At 44.0% G+C, this 18044-nt stretch overlaps 1 protein-coding gene across 1 annotated transcript in view; it reads left to right on the plus strand.

Moving 5' to 3' along the window:
• LOC149305577 (carboxypeptidase Q-like) overlaps positions 1–18044 on the plus strand; it is a 125170-nt gene that overhangs the window by 66294 nt on the left and 40832 nt on the right. Inside the window, exon 4 of the mRNA XM_089477578.1 lies at positions 9592–9703. Coding sequence (XP_089333704.1) covers positions 9592–9703 — 112 coding nt within the window. The remainder of the gene's footprint in view (positions 1–9591; positions 9704–18044) is intronic.

Consider the following 18044-nt stretch of genomic DNA (forward strand, 5'->3'; position numbering starts at 1 on the left):
TTGTGTTTTGCCCCATGTAAACACTATTAAAATGCCTACAAGCATTGGATCAAGCTTCAGGTAGTTTTGTTTTCTTTTGTTGTTCTTGCTGATGTTAGAGATCTCCCTCTGTCGTTGGGCAGTAGGAGCATAATCACCCCAGACCTAGATCAATGTAAACTGCTGGCAAGTTTTATAAAACCCATCCAAAGATGAACAAAGCATATTTCTGTTACAAACTAGACAACCCTAGGTAGTGACCTTAGTACTATTGCTACTAGTAATATGACTGATAATTATTATTAGTCATGAATAATAACACTATTATGAGTAGTGATATAATAATAGAGATTTAACATATCAAGAAAACAAAACATTTTAGTTTATATTAAATATTTAATTTGTTTTTCTGCTGTTCCATTGGTGAGAAAATGTACGTTACATATAGGTTTTATTTGTATCACTTTACTTTCTACCTGCAATTCCTCATCTGACCAATGAGGAGAAGATTTCATGTGCCCAGTTTTTTTTGTTAATTGACATGGCTAAGTTATTTGACTGGGTTTTCTACCCCAATCTGCCAATATTCAATCTTTTTTGTTTGTATTATTTTCCTGGTTGACAATTGCAGCAATGAAAAATAGAAAAGTGCATTTAAAACAATACACAAAAATATTATTCATTTACAAATTATCAGACTAGTAAGGGAACAGCCTCCAAAGTAGTAAAGGCCAATTTAGTGAGGGAATCTAGACCTTCATGGGATAAACATAAAACCTTAATAAGGAAAAATAGACAGACCTAGATGGTCTGAATAAGTAGTCAAACAAAGCAAGAACTCAGCAACTATTTCTTATAATTAATCACATGATTGTGGTGGAAATTGTTTAGTTAATTTTTGACTTATTACCACCAGTGATTTGGTGTGAGTTACCATGGAAGCGGGTTAAAAAGACACCTTTGTGCTATAATTCCTGCAAAAGCAATATTTCTTCCATCTCTACAAGTGGGTAAGCTCTACAATGTGCGGAATCTGCAGGATAAACTAGAATGTTTCGTGCTGCTCACATATGTAATGTTATTGAACATTAAACTTTTGATTTTAACTACACCACCAGGAAGAAGGTGCTCCTTTGGGTATTGCATTGGCCATAGCAACAAATGAAGCTTGTGTAGCCATTTTACACATTAATTACAGATAATACAAATCAAACAATGTTTCAGCGGATGAAAACACTTGAGAAATTTTTGAGTCCATTTAGTAAGTTTTGAGTCTACACTTGGGTGCGCTCCAGCTGAAACTTGCTTGTAAATATTTTCTTGAGTTGTGGAGAGCACTTTTGAGTTAAGATGCCCTGAGTGCCCGTTGACCTCGATGAAGCCTGATCAGAACACCTGAGCCTGGTGTTCCAAAGCCTGGTAATGTTTGATTTTTACTAGTTTGTTCAGTAAATCCCAAAATAAGTATTTAAAGACCTTGGCAGATATTATTGGTTTCCCTTGAGTGCTTTAACAATTATGTAGAAATTAACTTTAATTGGTTAGAAAAGAATACCTGTTTTTTTGTAATTTAATATATTCAGAATTCCGATATCAGGGTTATATTAAACTGTAATTTAAAAGATATCGTCAAATTAAATACAAATAATCTGCATCATTTCAGAACAGCTGGTGCTATCATTTGTGTGTTAGTGTTATTTTTTCTTTGTTATAATAACAATTTTAAGTAATTTGTTTGACTTTTTTCCTCTTGGCCACTATTGATTTTTTTTTAAATCCATAATAATAATAATAATAACTCTGCAACACTGCCATGTAAAAGGGCAAATTTATCACAAGCTAAAGAGTGATTCGGATGTCACTACATTTCCATTGATGAATGAACCTTTTTTTCAGTGTAATTTGAAACTATTCCAAATTTCATTGTATTTGTCCCCGAGGTAGAACATAATCTCTCTCCTACAGTTAAGTACAACTTAAGTGAGGCTTAAATAAATGCACACTGACAAATAAAAGCATCTCCTGGAGTTGCAATAACATTCAGCATTCAAATTCTTAACACTGAAAAGAAACAAAAGTGAAGAAAATGTGCCTTAAACTTTGAAATCAATTTTACAGCTTTGTTAATAACAATGGCCAGAATGCTATTTCTTTAATGAAAAAAAAATGTGTTGGTCATGTGCATACTTATATATAATAAGTGCTTATCATCGTTGACATCATCAGAATGCTGCATTTGAAATTGAAGGTCCTCATTTTCCAAATTCACTCTGGCCAGAGATGCCTTCTGCTTGTCACCATCTTCATAGTCTAAGGAGCCAACAAGGAGGGATAGCCAGAGCCGGCCTTAGGCGTTGTGGCGCCCTGTGCGGACTACTCCTCTGGCGCCCCCCTCACTGCCCCTTCAAACTACCCCCCCATGCCCCTCAAACTACCCCTCCCCTCTGCCCCTTCAAACTACCCCCCCTGTCCATTCAAACTACACCCCCCCTGTCCCTTCAAACTACACCCCCCCTGCCCCTTCAAACTACACCCCCCCTCTGCCCCTTCAAACTACACCCCCCCCTCTGCCCCTTCAAACTACACCCTTCAAACTACACCCCCCCCCACTTACCTTGTTGCCGGAGTCCTGCGGTGAGAGCGGGAGGCATCCGTCTTCTCTCTCTGCCGCGGTGCCGGCATTTCATGTTGAGAGCCGGAATAGCCCGGCGCTCAACATGAGATGCCGGCACAGCGACGGAGTCACGGAGAGTAAGGGGCGCCGAGCGGTTGCCGAGAACTTCACGAGCAACCGCTCGGCGCCCCTGACCGGGACTTAGATTTAAGCATCATTTTTTTTTTAAACTTTATTTAACATGAATGATGTTAAATAAAGTTTTAAAAAAAACACAAAAAAAACCAAAACGATGCTTTAATCTAAGTCCCAGTCAGGCGCCCCTGCAACCATGGCGCCCTGTGCGGTCGCACAGGTCGCACACCCCTAAGGCCGGCCCTGGGGATAGCCCACCAAAAGGGGTGATATTACATAATGATGAATGAAGGTTTTTTCCTACTCTAAAGTAACAAGCTTTTTCTGTCATTTTCACCATGTTTGTTAAACCATTATTCCCCTTTTTTTTACATTGGGTGTACCCATACAATTTACACATTGGGTTTATTCCTCAGAGCAAACTTTCTTTTAAAACCATAAAAATACATAAAAGACAACCATTATTTGTGGTACTGTGTAAAAAAAAATCCTGTAAAACAAAATGATCATAGTATGCAATATATCTATGTATATATATATCTATAATATATATACGTCTAGTGCACCTGCTTTTGAGAGCTGCAGCACTTGAGGGTAATGGTGTTGTAGCCCAAGAAAACCAATCGGTACTGTACAAGTAGTTTAGGAGACACCGTGGTCAGGTAGGACTCCAGGACAGAACAGGTAAAACAAGCCGAGGTCAGGTTTCCGGAGAGCAGGATGGTCATATAACGGAGCCGAGGTCAGGATTCAGGAAAACAGGATAAACGTAAACGTAGCCGAGGTCAGGAATCAGGAAATCAACGAAGTCAGACAAGCCGGGATCATACACAGGAATACGGAATCAGAAAACGCTATCTGGGTACTAGCACAAGGCATAGACAACCAACAGAAGGCAAAGTCAGACAGAACTGAGGAGGTTTAAATAGGAACCGCAGAGGAAGTTCAAATCTCCCGCCAAACCTCATGACGTCACCTCCAATGTCCGGGAATCGCCACCATGATGAGTGTGGCGCAATCTCCCCTCATAAATGCCTGCAGTTTGGGAGTTCACCACTAGAGGGCGCGCGAGTACCGAAACCGGACGCCGTGTTCCAGGAGGTCTGCCTCTCCTGCGCGGCAATCCTGCAGATGACGGCGGAAGCTGCACCACGTTGGAGGGCGGCCTCCCTCTCCTGCGAGGAGACTGCAGCGGTGGTAGCCGTGCGTTGGAGGGGGGTCTCCCTCTCCTCCGTGGCGGCTCCGGTGTCCGTGCGTTGGAGAGGGGTCTCCCTCTCCTCCGTGGCGGCTCCGGTGTCCGTGCGTTGGAGGGGGGTCTCCTCCGTGGCGGCTCCGGTGTCCGTGCATTGGAGGGGGGTCTCCCTCTCCTGCGTGTCGGCTCCGGGGGTCGTGCGTTAGAGGGGGGTTTCCCTCTCCTCCGTGGCGGCTCCGGTGGTCGTGCGTTGGAGGGGGGTCTCCCTCTCCTCCGTGGCGGCAACGTGGGAGCCAGGGGCAGGTAAGTAACAGGTACATTTAATTTTATTCCAAAACATTAAAAAAAATTAATGCATTTACATGTTAACATGTTTTATCGAAGAGTACAGTAAGGACCTTTGAGTATATGGGCTTTAGAATGTGGGAGGGCATGTATGCTGTCACACTACTTGATGGTAGCAGGGATCAACCTTTTTTTAACAGCATGCCAGATGTTTTTTCATTTAACCTTTGGTTCCATGGTAGCAAGCAGCCATATTAGGCTGCCTAACCCATGGGCAGTCTTCACCCTACGGTGCCAACACTTTTAAGATGTGTGATTGGCTCCAGAACTTTGTCAACCACATAAGTGAAGGAGACTAAAAGAGTGATCTATGTTGCTTATATTAACAATAGTAATTGCAAAACACCTATATATATATATATATATATATATATATATATATATATATATATAGTGTGTGTTTATATATACAAGGTGTGTATCTACAGTACACACCCTAAAAAGTATAGAAATTCAGATTTTAGAGTGCTGCTGAAATTACCAATATGTACATACAACAAAGCAAGAAATCTGTGCATACTCAGCAAATACTATTTTAAAGGATATTGGTAAATATTTGCAGTAGTATCTGCTGATTTTGTGCGATCTGTTGCTTGTGTATGTGTACACATAGTTTGGTTTTAGTACATGAAGCACATCCATTTCATCCACCGTGGTACTTACACATGATTTCTGTGGTTTACTCAGCCTGTAGAAACATGTTTTTTTTCTTTCACAAGCATCCTATGCCCTGTTCTCCTAATCAACAGTCATCAGAAACTATCCAGACACGAGATGTTGTTTGCAGAGTGCCATGAAGGCGTCTTTTAAACTGCTGTTGCTACACGGCCTCTGAAAAGCTTGAGGGAAGCTTAGTGTTTTGGGAAAATATATTAAAAAGACACAAGTGTGTTTTTCATCACCAGTATTTCTGGTTTAGTGCCAATGTTGATAGGAAAAGCAAGGCGCCAGTATTAGTAGCTGCATAGACTTTATGAAGGTTATTACTTCTCAAAACACGCACAGAAGGAACTGTTTTGAGGTTAGCCTGGATGTAGTGTTGGAGGATTTTTGGTTGTGTTGACAGCAGAAAACATGAATTATTTTTTAAATGCTAACATTACATAAAATATGCAGTGGAAAGAAAATTGGTACGCTGTCTTTTATTTGTTTTCCCTTGATCTTGCATTTCCTTTATTTCTAGATCTTGAAATCAAACCGTATGATTGCTTTGTATTCCCACCGTTCTTTTGTTAAATGCCCAAAGAACAGCTGTGGTGATGCTATCATTGAGATCGAATATCTCCTACCACAGCTGAAAGGTGCGGTGTTAATTAGTAACATTGTGATTGTCGTAAATTGAAAGTAATTTGTTCTTGATTATACTCTGTGATAAAAAAATTTATGTCTTAGAATCTTTCTAAAAATGGTTTGATTTCTTGATGTTTCCAGAATCTAATGTATGGATAGATATGTGTCAGTGATAGCAATAGAAAAAGGAAGATAAGAACTATTCAACCAATCTAGTCTGCCCATTTTTCCTGATGCAAAGACCCAGACCTGAATCAGTCCTTGATCTTGTCTTTGATCTTGTCTTTGATTCATGATAGCTTTGTCCCATGTATATTTAAATTCCCTTCCTGTATTAACCTCTACCACTTCTACCACCCTCTCAGTAAAATGACATTACATCTAAACCTCTGACCCTCTTGTTTTAGATTATAACCTAACATTTCCCCTCATTAGCACAACAGCTTAATTATTTCCAAGAATATGATAGTGGTCTTTTGGGATGCCCCAATCTCAGTGTCTCGTTATTGTATGGTACCTTTGTGGGGGGTAAGAGAGGGTGGTAGTTTAATAACAATGTAGTTAATCGTGTTTGTTTGTGGGGTAGTATATTGAGGTGGGCAAAATATTTTACCCATATTCTAAAAATGGTGTACAATTCCATTCCATTCAAATTCCATAGAAACCTTTTGTGGGAAAAAGCAGCTTCCACTTCTGCTGCTGTGACATCACATGTCTTCCAGTGTTTATTATGTGACATAATGCCACAAGCATACCTAGGTGGGTTTGTTTAGGGGTGGGCCAGTCGCAGTTTAGTGGGCATGGTGTCAAGGTGGGGTGACCAAATGTCCCTCGCCTTCACAGGGATTGAAGATACTGACCCATAGTCTCCCAGGAAGCAGCGCTTTATCCTAAGATTCCTGGTCAAACACAGAAAGTTCCCAAGTATGGTTGCAAATAAAGGTTCAGTTAAGAGTTCAGTTTCTACACAAATTTTTAAGGGTTTTCTGCAAAATGGGAAACATTTTACAATAGTGGCCCATTCTTGTCGCATGTAACATTTGTTATTGAAGTATGTCAAAGTGAAAATATTATCCACCCAACCGGCCATACTGGGAACAACTATAGACTCAGACATTAAAAAGGATACTGGCTCACAGGTTGTCATCAGTTGATAATTAAAAAAAAATCCCTATTGCCCTGTGGCCTACTCAGCCCTGTGTTTCCAAATGCTCCTCAGTGGACATCTACATTCATCTCCAAATTTACGTTACCCTGTTGTGGAATGACATGGCTTAATAAAAGCCGAGAGGAAAACTGTGATTTTTACATTGTATATTTCATAAAACACTCAAATAATAAGAAAATGAACAATAAAGTGGAGCTCAGAAGGACAGGTGACACAAGACAGCTAAGATATCAACCCAATGTGTAGACACATGGGCATTTCAGATATAAACCCCCCTGATGTGTCTTATACAAAAAACTCCAAGTAATAATAATTAATAATACAGCCTGTTCGTGTATACTTAGCGAGTAACATGGGACAGCATGCCAACTAACAATAAACTAATTATTATTGATCTGATAAAGACATTAAAATACAATACAATGCACTCCCTATCACCGCAGAACAAAAAATGATACAGGAATTGGGACACTGTAAAGAAATGTGTCCAGAAAGCTTTAACATTTAGAAACTTATTAACAAAAGCAAGTTTTATCTATATTCTTAAATACAAAGTTAACATTTTTTGATTCTGGCTGAAAGCATTCTGGAAATGCACTGATAATAACTTTATACATTCTTACTTTGTATGAAATGAGAAGATGAATGCTCCAGGCTATGTGATTTTTCATGTAGCAGAAACGTATCTGCTTTTCCATGAATATGAACACTTCACCACCGGTTATTGATCAGAGTGATTAGTTATTCTTTAGAGTAAAAAGTTGCTGTAATTAAAGGAGCTTCCTATTGTTGAATTCTAGAAGTCCGGAACATTCTCATGTGCTACACCGTATTAATAGCTTAAGCTCACACAATAAGATGTAATAGATTGTGAAATTACTTTCAGGTGAGGGCACATTTTATTAAACTAGCCGTGTGCATTTTTATTACCTTGCAAGGCAGGGAATTCTCGACGTTACCAATCAGCATTTGGAACATTAAAATGTAAACTTTTAACAGTTTAATACAAAATGAAAAATTAGAAACTTAGAAACATAGAATTTGACAGCAGATAAGAACCATTCAGTCTGCCCATTTTTCCTGATGTAAAGACTCGGACCTTAATAAACCTTGGTTTCCTCTTAGATTTAGGATAGCTATATCCCTATTCCGTTACTGTATTCACCTCTACCACTTCTGATGGGAGGCATTTATCTGCTACCCTCTCATTAAAATGACTAAAGGACATTGTAATTTCTGGACTTATTTGCATAAGATTTTATAGAGTATTATATTCTCAAGTGTTTTGACTATTCACCATAAAATATTGTTAAGGTTCTGTTTGGAAACTAACTGAATCATTACAGAATCTTGAGGAATAAAAGATTTTTTTTTAATAATTTTTTTTTGGTGGAGGGGACACTAAGTATCCTACCTCTTAAATTTTACATGTCAATATTTCCACTAATCGATTCTAAAATGTTAATATTTAAGCAAAACGTACATTTGATAAACAATATAATATTTAGTATGGCTTTCTTGTGCTTATTTTTTCTAATGTTTCCTAAGCATTTCAGGATAAAATATAATTTATTTCTTGTGAAATCACAATCTATTTTCAGCCTGTATCTACAGGAACCCTATAAGCTCAAGGGAAAATTAATTTAAAGGGAAATGAAAAAAATGTTAGCTTTATCTAATGACTGGAGCCATATCATCTTCTCAATTGTGGTTTCTAATGTAATATCTGTATTAATATGAGAATGAAAGTGACTGCAAAGCATTACAGCGAGTAGCCCAATACCTTTTTTTATATTTTATTATATTTTTATTTTATTTTTTATTTATCTTTTACTGGGGCTTTTTCCCCAAACATATCAACAGATTATGTTAATATTTGCACGTGCTAATACATACTAACATATCCAGGAGCAGTATATATATAGATGATTCAATAGAATAAAAAAGAAGGAAATAAATATATTTGAATACATAAACATGGTGAACAGGGACATCATCTTTAATGTGTTGTAATCTTTTGATTTATGTGTCCATGTCAGTAATGTGATGGTGTATGGTGATGAGAAGTGATCTTCCTCTGTGTATTCTAAAACATCTAAAGTTGTTATGTTATATACTACTTGTTTTGTCCCGTTTGCTCATTGTACAGCGCTGCGGAATATGATGGTGCTATATAAAACAATAAATAAAAATGCTGAACATGAAACCAGGTCTTAATACCGTAGAAGACAAGGAGTCAGCAAATGGGTTGGTGTCTTGACAAGGATGTACATCATTGACACACTTTCTCATTCTGGATGGAACTGAAGCACTACTAAAGCTTTAAATAAGTGTAAAGTTAGTGTTGACAGTTGATGGACAGTGGTGCAGGATCTTTGATGTTTACTAGTAATGCCATGGGTAAGGTAATTAATGAAGGCAGTTCTGATGTCATCACTATGTCATTGATGATGTTATTTGTGATGCCCTGTCTGATATCATTGCCAAAAGCACATGCAGTAGAGAACGTAATTTCAAAGAGCTTTATCTCGGATTTCCCAGCTTTTTTTTCTGTTTAAGCAAGAAATTATGTTTTTTTGCCAATTTATGAATTTATATACATTGTTAAACATTGTTGAAATTTGTGTATTTGAACTACAATGTTTCCGGCTCGTGAAATAGTTGTTCTCATTCCAAAATCCTGCATCAGTTTGTTACAAAGAGCCAGATTCTGCTATAATCCAAAAAGACAAATTATTTCATTTAAATAGCATTTAAATAAAGAACAATTGGTACATATTTAATGGAACAGATGTTTTTAAAAGAATGTGAAACTCTAACAAAAAATATGCATTTTGTAACTTATGTTTCTTTGTTTTCTGTTTTTAGGTTGTAATTGTCAGTGGACATCTGGATAGCTGGGACGTTGGGCAAGGAGCCATGGATGATGGTGGGGGAGCCTTTATATCATGGGAAGCGCTGTCTCTCATTAAAGACCTTGGTAAATATTTATGAGGTTCAACTACAAATCATTTTTGAGTAAATCAATTTTTATTGTTTTAACAAGTCAAACGAAGAAGGGTACAGGAAGTAAAGGGTTAAGAGGGAGAACAACATCAGAGTTGATGATCCAGCATGATACAGTACGGCATGATACATACAGCCATTGTGTGACCGATGGTGGACACGAACATAGGTCATTGTTGTGATCATTACAGGAGGATATAACGTTCTGCAGTGCACCATGGTCTGCCTGGCGTTACAACATTACAATTCGATACACTACAGTCAACCACAAGGTTACATAACCAATAGGAACAGGTAGTGTCGTAACATGAAAATGTCGCGGACCGCGAATCTGCATGGAGCGCCAGCGTCCAAGTGAATTCAGGGTGGTGCAGTACATACAGGTACAATGTGATACAAAACGAGCCCAACCATCGGTCACAGGTGCAATGATAAAGTGAGGGTATAACATGCCGTGGAGCACTGCGATTCATGAGGTGAAAGGACTAGATCCAGCGGATCACGAGAAAAAAAAAAAAAAAAAAAAAGGAAGAGGGGGGAGGGAGGGGAGAGCAAGGGTAAACACATCAGGTGAGGTTATGGGGGATAGACAATGAAGTCAAGAAGGTAGGCGGGAACGATCCAAGCGCAATCGGATGCATTCAGGGTTGTGTGAGAAGAGCCCGCAGCGAGGCGGACGACAGATAAGACAGCCAGCTCGCCCATACACCCGTGTACTTGTCCATTTTATCGTTAGACATATGAATGAGCTCCTCCATGACTCGTATCTCCTCTATGTGGGATACCCAAAGGCGCAGGGAAGGGGCCTCTGTGCGTTTCCAGAATAATGGAATTAAGCTACGGGCCGCATTGAGAAGATGACACAGCACTGTAGTTTTAACCAGGGTCCATGAGGGCCCACCGTGCAGAAGAAGAGCAAGGCACGGGGAGAGCGGAATCAACTGACCCACCACTTCCCCCGAGCCTCGAAATACGCCTTGCCAGAATGGTTGGAGACTGCTGCAGCCCCACCAAAGATGTAGGTATGTACCGGGTTCCGCGCCGCATCTCCAGCAGGAGGGATCGCTGCCGGGAAAGAACCTAGCAAGAGTCACAGGGGTCCTATACCACATCGCCAACAGTTTGTAGGCTGTCTCCTGCATGCTGGTTGCCATTGAGCATTTATGTGCCAATGCGCAAACCCCATCCCACTGTGGTTCAGTCAGAGTCTCACCCAGGGCGGCCTCCCAGGAGCCAGCAAACCTCGGCGGTGAGGAGAGGTCAGCCGCCATCAACAGACGGTAGAGCGAAGAGACCCCACCCCTAAGCAACGAGTCGCGGCCAGCAAGCGTTTCAAAGGGTGTCAACGCTCTAGAGATGTGGTGTCTGCCCGGGATAGATGACGCATATCGGGTAAGTTGGGCATATCGGAAGCGTTTTAGCAGAGTGAGCTCCGTGCCAGGAATTGCACGGTCAATAGGGAGGATGGCACTCTGACCCCACACCGCGGAGAGGAGCGTGCGCGGGGGCAACCCCAATGAGTCTAGGTAACCCCGCTCCATGCCAGGTGGGAAGTCAGGGTTACCCTCAACGGGGGTCAGAGGAGAGGGGAAGGAGGTGAGAGTCCCACCCACATGCCGCAAGCGCCACACCATCAACGTGGCGCGGACAAAAGGATTCTCTGTCTCGGACGAATGGAGAGCCCCCGGGCGGATCCCCAAACAAGATGACAGAGGGACCTGCGTAGTGGCCTGTTCCAGTGAGATCCAGAGCTTAGCGGGTGGAGCGAAGCGCCATTCGAGCATGCGCAGAAGGTGAGTAGCGCGATAATACCCCCGAAAGTCCGGGAGCGCAAGGCCCCCCTTCTCTTTTGGCCGAATAAGCGTAGAGTGCCTTATTCTAGGGCTCTTGCCCTGCCAAACATACCTGATGACTAGGGAACGAAGTTCTGAGAAGAACTCCCTCGGGATGGAGACAGGGAGTGACTGAAAAAGGTAGAGGACTCGTGGGAGAACGTTCATTTTGAGCACGTTAACTCTACCGTGCCAAGAGATATGGGGGAAGGACCAACGTCGCAGGTCAAGCCGTATCTGCGCCAGGATCCTAGGAAAATTCTCCCGATAAACCAGTCTCAAGTCACTGGGAATCCAGGTCCCCAAGTATCGCAAGCTACCCTGACACCACTTATAACCGAATGACCCCCTAACCGCCCGCGCCTCAGCAGGGGATAACGAGACGTCTAGAAGCTCGGACTTATCCGTATTGATTTTAAAATTAGAGAGCGACCCGTAAAGCCGCAGCTCCTCCTGTAGGACCGGTAGGGAAATCCTGGGTTGGTTCACCGTGAATAACAGGTCGTCAGCGTAGGCCGACACCTTGTATGTGTGTCCTGAGCAAAGCAAACCGTGGATATCTCGATTGTTGCGGATCGACTGCAAAAGGGGCTCCAAGGTCACAGCGAATAAAAGCGGGGATAAGGGGCAACCCTGTCGGGTGCCATTGTGAATGGTGAAGGGCTTAGTGAGAGCGCCATTTATGCGGATACGCGCAGAAGGGGCAGAGTACAAGGCCTCAATCCAAAGAAGCCATGATTGGCCAAAGCCGAAGACCCGCAGGGTCTGCAACATGAAGTCCCATGCGACCCTGTCAAAGGCCTTCTCCGCATCAGTTGACAGGAGGAGGAGCCTCTGACCAGTCACCCGGGCCAAATGAACCGAATTCAGAACTCTATAGGTACTATCACGACCCTCCCTACCCAAGATGAAGCCAGTCTGGTCCGGGTGAATTAAGGAGCCTAAGACAACTTGAAGTATAGTGGCGAGGACTTTCGCGAAGAGCTTCACATCCGTATTTAAGAGGGAAATGGGCCTATAGCTTTGACAGAGTGCCGGGTCTCTTCCCTCCTTAGGCAGAACAGAGATCGTTGCCATGAGGGAGTGGGGATGTAAGGGGCTCCCACTTCGGACTCCATTAAGCATGGACGTGAAGGGTCCCTGCAAGTGCTCCCAGAACGCCTTGTAGTACCTGAGAGTCAGCCCATCCGGGCCGGGAGCCTTCCCAGAATGCATAGTCTTCACAGCAGCCCCAACTTCATCACCTGAGATTTCGCGGTCAAGGTTCCCCATTTGCTCCGCCATGAGTTTGCGGCGAACACGTGTCGCCAGGTAATCCCTAATGAGAGACCCCCTCTGGGCATCTGTGTTAGCTCCAGGGAGATGATAGAGCGTTTGGTAATACTGACAAAAGGAGTCAGCAATGTCGGCGGGAGAGCAGGAGGTCAGTCCCCGGGGCGTCCGAATTTTGCTAATATAAAGTGATTGCTGTCTAGCTTTTAGAGCCCTCGCAAGCATTCGCCCGCTCTTATTGCCAAACTCATAATAGTGAGCCTTAGAGTACAAAAGAGATTTCTGAATTTTATAGTTAAGCAACGTGCCGAGACGCTTTCGCAAGAGTAAAAGTTCCTGATAGTCATCCTCATCACCTGATTGTTTATGAAACGATTCCAAGGCAGCTATGCGATTCGAGAGATCTGTGATCTCTTGGGTTCTCATTCGCTTAATCTGGGTGGTTTTGCTGATGAGAAACCCTCGGATAGTGCATTTATGGGCCTCCCAAACCGAGGAATGGCCCACTCCAACACCCGTGTTTTCCGAAAAATATAGTTGTAAGCGTTCGGAAATCTCACGCTTCACTTCATCGTCTGCAAGTAAGGATTCATTAAAGCGCCAGGAGGTAGAGGTGGGATTGAACAGTCGTGCCCGAATACACAGGGTGACAGGCGAATGGTCCGAGAGCCCCGCCGCCCCGATTGTGCAGCTCAGCGTTGACCCCATTTGGTAATGCTCCATTAGGAACAGGTCTATCCTGGAGTATGTTCGGTGGGGAGCAGAGAAACAGGTATAGTCTCTGCCCTCCGGATGGAAGGCCCTCCAACAGTCGACCAAGTTATGCTGTTGGAGAATAGAGTTGAAGTGTTTGAGATGGGACTGCGACAAGCCGGGGGCACCTGAAGTGGTATCTACCCGGGGATCGGGAGGGATGTTAAAATCGCCACCCAGGATCATCGCACCCTGCCTGAACTCCATCAGGACCCGAAGAATACGTGAAAGCGCAGAGCATTGTCTGCGGTTGGGTAAGTATACGGAGGCGAAAGTGAACATCTGATCATTTATTGTACCCTTGAGGAACGTGTATCGACCATCAGGGTCCTGCCGGATGTCAAGCATTTGAAAGGGAACCCGGCGGGAGATCAGAATGGCAGTGCCTCGAGATTTAGAGGACGTGTAATTGCTTGTGTACACATGGGAATACAACGAATCGCGAAGTGTCGGGGCATGGGATCCTCTGAAGTGGGTCTCTTGCAATAACACAACTGAGGGGGAAGTCCGACGGAGCTCCCTGAACAACCGGGAACGCTTCTCTGGGGTGTTAAGTCCGCGCACATTGAGGCTCGTTACCACCAAAGGGGAAGGGCGAAAGGGTGTACCCAGAGTGGGCATGGTGAAGGAGTGTTGAAACACAAAGTAGACAACAGAAGAGGGGCAACAAAAGGATAGGCAGGGGAGGTAGGAGGAGAGAGGAAGAAGAAAGAAAAAAAAAAAAAAGGGGGGGTTGTGAGAAGGGTAGGGAAGAAAGTGTCCCGACTGAATAAGGTCGGGAAGCTCAAAACGAGCAGTCAGCAGCAGGTGTCGGGAAGAGCGGAGGCAAGGTCTACGGAGTTTAGCCGAGACCAACCGCTCCGGTAGAGTCCCGAACTGCCAGGGGTTTAATGGAAGCCGTGCCCGGAGTGACCTCCGTCAGAGTCCCCGGGAACCCAGTCTCCCGGAGAAAAACCAAGAAGGGGAGAATCACAGTGCTCCACAGCGTACGCCCAGCTACATATGAACAATGCATGTGATCATCCGATGTTAGCGGAAAAAGGGGTCGCCAGAACCCACCCAACAGTGAAATAGAAGCTCATGTCCCGACTCAAGAGCAGCGTGGCAACCAACCTGAGTGACAGCAGACACCCGCCCAGCCATGGGCGGGGAGTGTGTGGTCAGTCTCCACTGCCCGGTGCCAGTGGAGAGCGTCTAGGGACGCCAGAAGGACTGGAAACCGACCTGGGTGCAGGATTAAGCTACTGGGACTATCAGTGAGGAGTAAACAAACAGAAAAGCTCCAAACGAGAAGCTCCCAGTCAATGAGTGATGCCCCAGAGGTCTAATCGAGTATATCTGGTTATTTAATGGGGGGGCCCAATCAGTGGCGTTGTCGGCAGTAGCAGTGGGCCCCACATTGTAGATCAGTAATAGCATACAAACCCATAACACAGCAATTACATAGTACAGAAAACTCAGAGTTAATGAAGCCAGCAAACATATCCCAGTAAACAGGCGAATTAACGACTCCTGCAACAAGTAACAGGAAGATCGCAGAAGTAACCGAGTAACCTAAATAGGTCAAAATGCCGTAGGGAGTTTAAGAAAAATAATAACAGTGTTAGTGACCCGCGGAACCATCCACTATGGAGCGAGTATCTCTACCAACGGAGTGCTTCCAGAAAAAAAAAACAAAAAAAAAAACCAAAGAAAACCCAACCCACACATATATATAGTTATAAAAGGAGGTTTGTATGCGGTATGCGCTATGCGCTGTAAACTGGAAACTAATTAGATGAATCAGGGGTGCCACCCCCACAAGCCGAGGACCAAAGCTAAATGTAGTGGAGTGGATGTAACGGGGAATATGTATGGAGCGGGGGGGGAGAAAAAAAAAAAAAATTACTAAAAATAAATAAATAAAATAAATTAAGTATAGACACATATACACATACATATACACACATATATATGTATATATACATACACATACACAAAAGAAGGGTTGTACGCGATATGCGCTGTAAACCGCAAACTAGTTATAGGGAGCAGGGGTCCTACCTTCACAAGCTGAGAACCGAAGCTAAATGTAAAGAAGTGTATGCAATAGGGTACGTGTATGAAATGGGGGGGAGAAAAAAGAGAATAAAAAAAAAATAAAAAAAAATATATATATAAAAAATAACTAAATTAAAAGGGGGGGGGGATATAAAGCGGTAACCAACTAGTCCCACGATACTACCACCACTCCCTGGCCCCATAGAATCTAGTTAATACATGACAATGTTATGCAAAGAATACCGCAGCTGACGACACCGCATCTGAATCAGTGGCCGCAGAAAAGACCACATGGGTATGGCAGCAGTAGGTAAGTCAAATTGAGGGTTCCTTGCATCCTACGCGCCGAGGCCGGGGCCCACAAACGTACGGTTGAGTGCGGTCCGAGGGTAGCCGAGGCAGTCAGTAGAAGAGCGTGATGACCCGGGACATCAGGAACATGCGGAGGGCGAGACCCAGAATACCGTCCTTGAGGAGCAGTGCGAGCAGTCATCTTATGGGAACCGGGGTGTGCGAGCGGCTGCAAATGAGCGTCCACAAGCGGAGGTTTGTGTCAACCGCTATCTTGAATAGAGGACGGTCCCCGTCTGTGTGTATGGATGTATGTTGCAGTGGAGAAGGAGTGTCCAGCGGGTGCGGTAGTCGACTCTCGTAGGGCCACAGTATCACCGAAACAGAGTATAGCCCAACAGGTGACAGAGTGGAGAGAAAAAAATAAATAAATAAATAATAAAAAAAAAAACAATTAATATGGATGCACTCAGATGTGTAGTGTGTAAGCGGAGATATCCGTGGGAGGTAGCTCTGGGCCGGTCAGCCCTTCATTCTTCGTGTGTGAAGGCAGAATATCTTCCATCAGCTACTTCTCCCATGCGTCGAGCCCGTGGGTCGAGGAGCTTGCGGTTCCCGAGGGGCCGAACCGGGGGCAAGGAGCCAGTTTTCCACTCGAGGCGTGGGGATCCCCAACAATCTAGCCACCGACTCGACATCGCCAGGCTGTTTCACAAAATGTGTCGTGCCATCATGCGGAATTATCAGCTGAAAGGGGAATCCCCAGCGGTAGCGAATGCCCCTATCACTCAGGAGGGTCGTCAAAGGCCGCAGCGCGCGTCTATTACGCAGGGTTATTGAGGAGAGGTCCTGGAAGAGCGATACCGTACGACCCTCAAATTCGAAGGTGCGGGAATTACGGGCTTGTGCCATGATTTCTTCTTTAAGGAGAAAGTCTGGCAGGCAACAAATCACATCCCTGGGTGGGTCTGAGGGCCTACCTCGCGGCCGCAAGGCCCGATGGGCTCTGTCCATCCTAATGGGGGAGTCCAGTGCACGGCCCAGGATGGAGTTAAATAGTCGGGTCAGTGAGGCCCGTAGGTCTTCAGGGCCTTCTGGTTCCGGTATGCCCCTGACCCATATGTTGTGGCGCCTACCTCGATTCTCCAGGTCCTCAACCGTGCGGAGCAGGTCTGCTGTCACGGTGCGCAGCTGTGCTGTGGTCTGCCGCAGCTCTGTCAGTTGGTGCGCGTTAGTGTCCAGCGATGATTCAAGGTGAGTAGTGCGTCTGTCGATACCAGCGATATCTGCTCGCAGTGCCGCCACTTCCTCGTGTAACACGAGTTTCATTTCGGAGATGAGATTGCTAAAATCTGTTTTTGTGGGAAGAGATCGGAACATGTCCTGCAGTGTTGCAGCCGACAGCGCATCATCCTCCTTGGGTACGATGCGCGGATTCTCCTCCGAGGATGATGTACTGGCAGGTGAAGGCGCCATTGCAGGAGATGGGGGCTGCGTGTCCAAGGCCGCGGGGGTCTGAAAATATTGCCGCAGAGAATGCCCAGATGACCTGGGTTGTGAGTCAGGAGCTTCATGTTGTTGAGAGGGGCGCTTCAGGCGGCCCATGGCGAATTTTGAGTGAGGATGGATGCGGATTTCTTCGGGCACGCTGAGGAGCTAAGAGCCTAAGCAGCCATCACCAAGCAAGGCAAGCCACGCCCCCTACAAATCATTTTTAATTCATTTGTTCCTATCGTATATCTGTAAAAATTGCGGTGAGTGCTATCCCGGTGGTTTTTAGATTGTATTTCCTGTAGTCTTGACACCCATACGATACCAGGCTAGATTTTATTTTAAAAATGCACATTTTTTTCTGCAGTCAGATACATTTTATCATTTTATCTAGAAAAAGACAGTGGCATGAATTCAGACGTTGTGTAAACACATGTTTATTGAAGTGGCTATCCCTTTATTAAAGGTACTGTTCCACTTAGACCAACAGTTGCACGCTCTAGTATGTTAAAAAAACTCTAACGGAATAAAGATCTGAAGTTATTTTCTCCACTGGAAGTCTTATTACATGAAAACAGCTACAAAGAAACCTTTAAGACACTTTCTTGGTTTCCATGGCAACATGTACTCAGTGCC

Source organism: Sceloporus occidentalis, unplaced genomic scaffold (genome assembly GCF_023333645.1).
Source record: "Sceloporus occidentalis isolate IW3139 unplaced genomic scaffold, rSceOcc1.0.p SCAF_11, whole genome shotgun sequence".
In the NCBI taxonomy this organism is placed as follows: Eukaryota; Metazoa; Chordata; class Lepidosauria; order Squamata; family Phrynosomatidae; genus Sceloporus; species Sceloporus occidentalis.